General features: G+C 44.1%; 1 protein-coding gene across 1 annotated transcript; it reads left to right on the top strand.

The window, feature by feature from the left end:
• The first annotated feature begins 356 nt into the window (after positions 1-356).
• mnx1 (motor neuron and pancreas homeobox 1) lies at positions 357-2,914 on the top strand. The gene is made up of 3 exons (XM_075452491.1): positions 357-858; positions 1,592-1,752; positions 2,314-2,914. Exons 1-3 carry the CDS (start codon positions 357-359, stop codon positions 2,599-2,601), a joined length of 951 nt encoding a protein of 316 aa, XP_075308606.1. The 3' UTR covers positions 2,602-2,914.
• Positions 2,915-3,449: the final 535 nt, after the last annotated feature.

Genomic DNA, 3,449 nt, shown 5'->3' with positions numbered 1-3,449 from the left:
TATTTATGTTTTTTTTTTTAAACTGCATGTTCACCGAAACCCGACTTGTGTTTTAATTGAAAATATTTGCGTCATTTTCGCTTTCGTTGAAATATTCGTGGAATAAATATTGCAGCCAGCATCTTGCTTTACAATGATGAGAGCAGGAGGCGTTGTTGAGTCCACCGCGCGCTTGGGACAGCCCCCAGCCAGACTGCTGCACCAATCGGCTCCATCTGAGCGGGATTAAGTGTCAAACGGAGCCCCTCTCTCACACTCGGGATAACATTATAACTTTTGAAAGGTGGGAAAACATCGCTGACTTCTCCTCCAGTCTAACGGCCACAGAGGCGACAAGGACGCGCACCGGGTGACCAATGGAGAAATCCAAAAACTTTCGCATTGACGCGCTTTTAGCAGTCGATACACCCAAGGTGCAGACCTCACCGCTCGCGCTGGTGACTTCTCTGTCCTCCTCCTCCGCTTCATCCTCTTCCTCCATCCCGTCCTCTGCAGCCGCGGAGCTGACCACCAGCGCCGAGTCTTTACGCGCCGAGACGCCGTCCCCGCCGAGGATTTCCACCTGCGGCTTGATTCCCAAACCGGGTTTCCTCAACAGCCCGCACAGCATGGTTGGATTACACCCGCAAAGTACCGCAGGGATCCCCGCGCAAGCTCTCTACGGCCACCCAATGTACACCTACTCCGCGGCTGCACTCACAGGCCAACACCCTGCCCTGTCCTACTCCTATCCGCACGGCTCCCATCACCATCACGCCAGTGATCCCATTAAACTGACCGCCAGCACCTTCCAGCTCGATCACTGGCTGCGGGTTTCCACAGCCGGGATGATGCTTCCCAAAATGTCCGACTTTAATTGTGAGTAACAGTTTCATTCCAGGATATTCGAGTCATTTCTCCTCTGTTAACTCAAATAAACCCAAATAGTATAAAGACGGTTGGTTAAATGGTAAATATCACTTCTTTATACGTTTCTGAATTAAAACATGTTGGAGAATCTACCTGAAAAAATGCCATAGGCCTCTATTCATTAGTGCTCTAATAACTTGAGAAAAGGCCGACACTAAAATCCCCATTTTGCTTTTTAATGTGTGCTGCACAGTTCCCATCAGATTATATCCTCTGAATTAAGAGGTTTGTCACATATAGTGGCGGGGTTTTTTTTGGGAGAGGAACTAAAATGGACAGATAATGGACAGTGGGAAAGTGGCAGAGGAGTGTGAAAGCCACAGTCGACATGCGATTTGCTCACCAGATACTGCCTTTTTTGTTTCTGCTCGTTTTAACAGATTTGTTCAAAATGAAGGGGGCCAATAGCTCCACTATTCATATGTGAACGAGCCTAATGCCTGGGCAAAAATATTATGAGAGAGGTGGAAGATTTATGATTTTTAAGACTGCTCTTCCTCTTACAATCTATTTTTTTTTTTAAATATGTTGTATATTTGTATTCTCGCTTCTTTACAAAAACCGATCCCCTCATCATACATTACACCGCCGTTAAACCGTAAAAGGCATGGGATGGATTTGTGAAACCCTTCCAGGAGTGTAAAATACTGTTTAATCAAGGTTTTTTTGTTTTGTGTTGCAGCTCAGGCGCAGTCCAACTTGCTCGGGAAGTGCAGAAGACCAAGAACAGCATTCACGAGCCAGCAGCTGCTGGAGCTGGAGCATCAGTTCAAACTGAACAAGTATCTGTCACGACCCAAGCGCTTCGAGGTGGCCACGTCCCTCATGCTGACAGAAACGCAGGTAACGCATGTCTGAACAGACAAACCCTGGCGATCATGCAAATGTTGGAATTTTGGTTTTCATAAAAGAAAGAAATGCAACACAGCTTCATTAAAAGTAAATAAGAAATGAGGCAAAACATTTCCAGAGGTAAACAGAGTTAATTGGTTAGTTTTACATAGGAAAAGGTCACTGAGGTTAACCCTGCATTCAATTTTTGAAACTCAGAATTTGATTTAGTATACGAAACGTTAAACGTGTATGGATGATTAAGGCACCGAAGACCTTAATGTCAGATGGATTGGTGATCTGTACGCACTGTTACGCACCGTTTGCGCCTTTCTTAATGTCATTTTTAAACACTTTTGATGCATTTCAGATATAAAATTACATATTAAAGTGGTGATAAGACATGAAAAAGGGTGCGTTTACGTGAAAAAAAATATTTGGAAAAAAAAAAGAAAAGAAGATGTTCCTTAGCCAGGATAGAACCGTTGAGGTTGCTGTATTTTTTTAATATTGCCAACAGACCACAGGAGGCGTCCTTAGAATAAACTAACATGTTACCCCATCCCTCTCCAGGTTAAAATCTGGTTCCAGAACAGACGCATGAAGTGGAAGAGAAGCAAGAAGGCCAAAGAGCAGGCCGCCCAGGAGGCCGAGAAGCAGAAAGGCTCCAAGAACGGCCAGGAAAAATCAGACGGACTCGATCAATCGGATTACCACAGCAAGACAGACTCAAAAAACGGCAGAATAAGAGACTTCAGGGACAGTGACGACGACGAAGGTGACAATTTCCTGTACAACTCGTCAGACTGCTCTTCAGACGACGAGCGGAATCACAACAGCGACGCGAGCCCGCAGCCCTGAAGCAAGAAAAGGGGGAAAACTCAATTTAAAGACTTTGGCTATTCTCTCTATAAAATCCACCTGCATGTAACCAGGCCTTCCCGTCACCTACACGGAAAAAAAAAAAAGATTTTTGTTTTCAAAAGAGTACGTTTTCGTGTCATTAGCGAGCAATAAAGGAAGAGATTCACGTTTTTATTTACTCATAGGAGCAGCATTTGTCTCTCCGCGACGTGGTGAACCATCATTCTGCATGTTAACTGACTCAGGATCAGCTATCTTTACCTGTTGTGGTGGTTAGTTTGTCAGCAATAAACATTCAGCAATGTCCTGTAGCCCATACCCCAAAATGATTTGCAGTCACTTGTCTGATTTCGTTTCCTGTGATGTCACATTTCCACGTATATAAAGCGGAAAAGCGTTTATTTTTCTACACTGTATTTATGAATCGCTCAATAAGTGCATGCTAAATTATTGTTTAGCGTCTCTGTTGCTGCAAACATAGCAAAATAAAAATGTTTTTATATGTAAAAGCCGATTTAAATTTTTTCAACGCATTTATTGATATTCTTGTCCCTGGATTGATGATTTCCTGGCGGTGTGGATGCGGACAGAGCCGTGTGCTTCTTCTCTTTGCTCTGACAGTCGGGTCATGGGAATTACTGTTAATGGCGCTGTCGAAACTGTGCAAACGAGCAGTGAGAGCAAACAGCAAGTAGGCAGTCAGACGGAGGAAACATTTCACACCACACTAGCAATGGGCTCGCATTAATAAACCGTTTAAAAAAGACGTGTTGAGCTCAATTTTGCTGCTGCAGGCACCATTTCCAGTGACTGAAATCCTTTCAAGGTCAACAAACTCATAACAA

This window comes from Odontesthes bonariensis, chromosome 20 (assembly GCF_027942865.1).
Source record: "Odontesthes bonariensis isolate fOdoBon6 chromosome 20, fOdoBon6.hap1, whole genome shotgun sequence".
Classification (NCBI taxonomy): domain Eukaryota; kingdom Metazoa; phylum Chordata; class Actinopteri; order Atheriniformes; family Atherinopsidae; genus Odontesthes; species Odontesthes bonariensis.
Note: the sequence above shows the minus strand (reverse complement) of the source record. Positions and strands in the feature narration are given on the sequence as shown.

What these genes read in the sequence shown, in the direction of transcription:
- mnx1 (XM_075452491.1), top strand. Translation starts at nt 357, where the DNA reads ATGGAGAAATCCAAAAACTTTCGCATTGACGCGCTTTTAGCAGTCGAT. An exon ending in CAAAATGTCCGACTTTAATT is followed by an intron (nt 859 to 1,591) that starts GTGAGTAACAGT and finishes TTTGTGTTGCAG; the next exon opens with CTCAGGCGCAGTCCAACTTG. An exon ending in TCATGCTGACAGAAACGCAG is followed by an intron (nt 1,753 to 2,313) that starts GTAACGCATGTC and finishes ATCCCTCTCCAG; the next exon opens with GTTAAAATCTGGTTCCAGAA.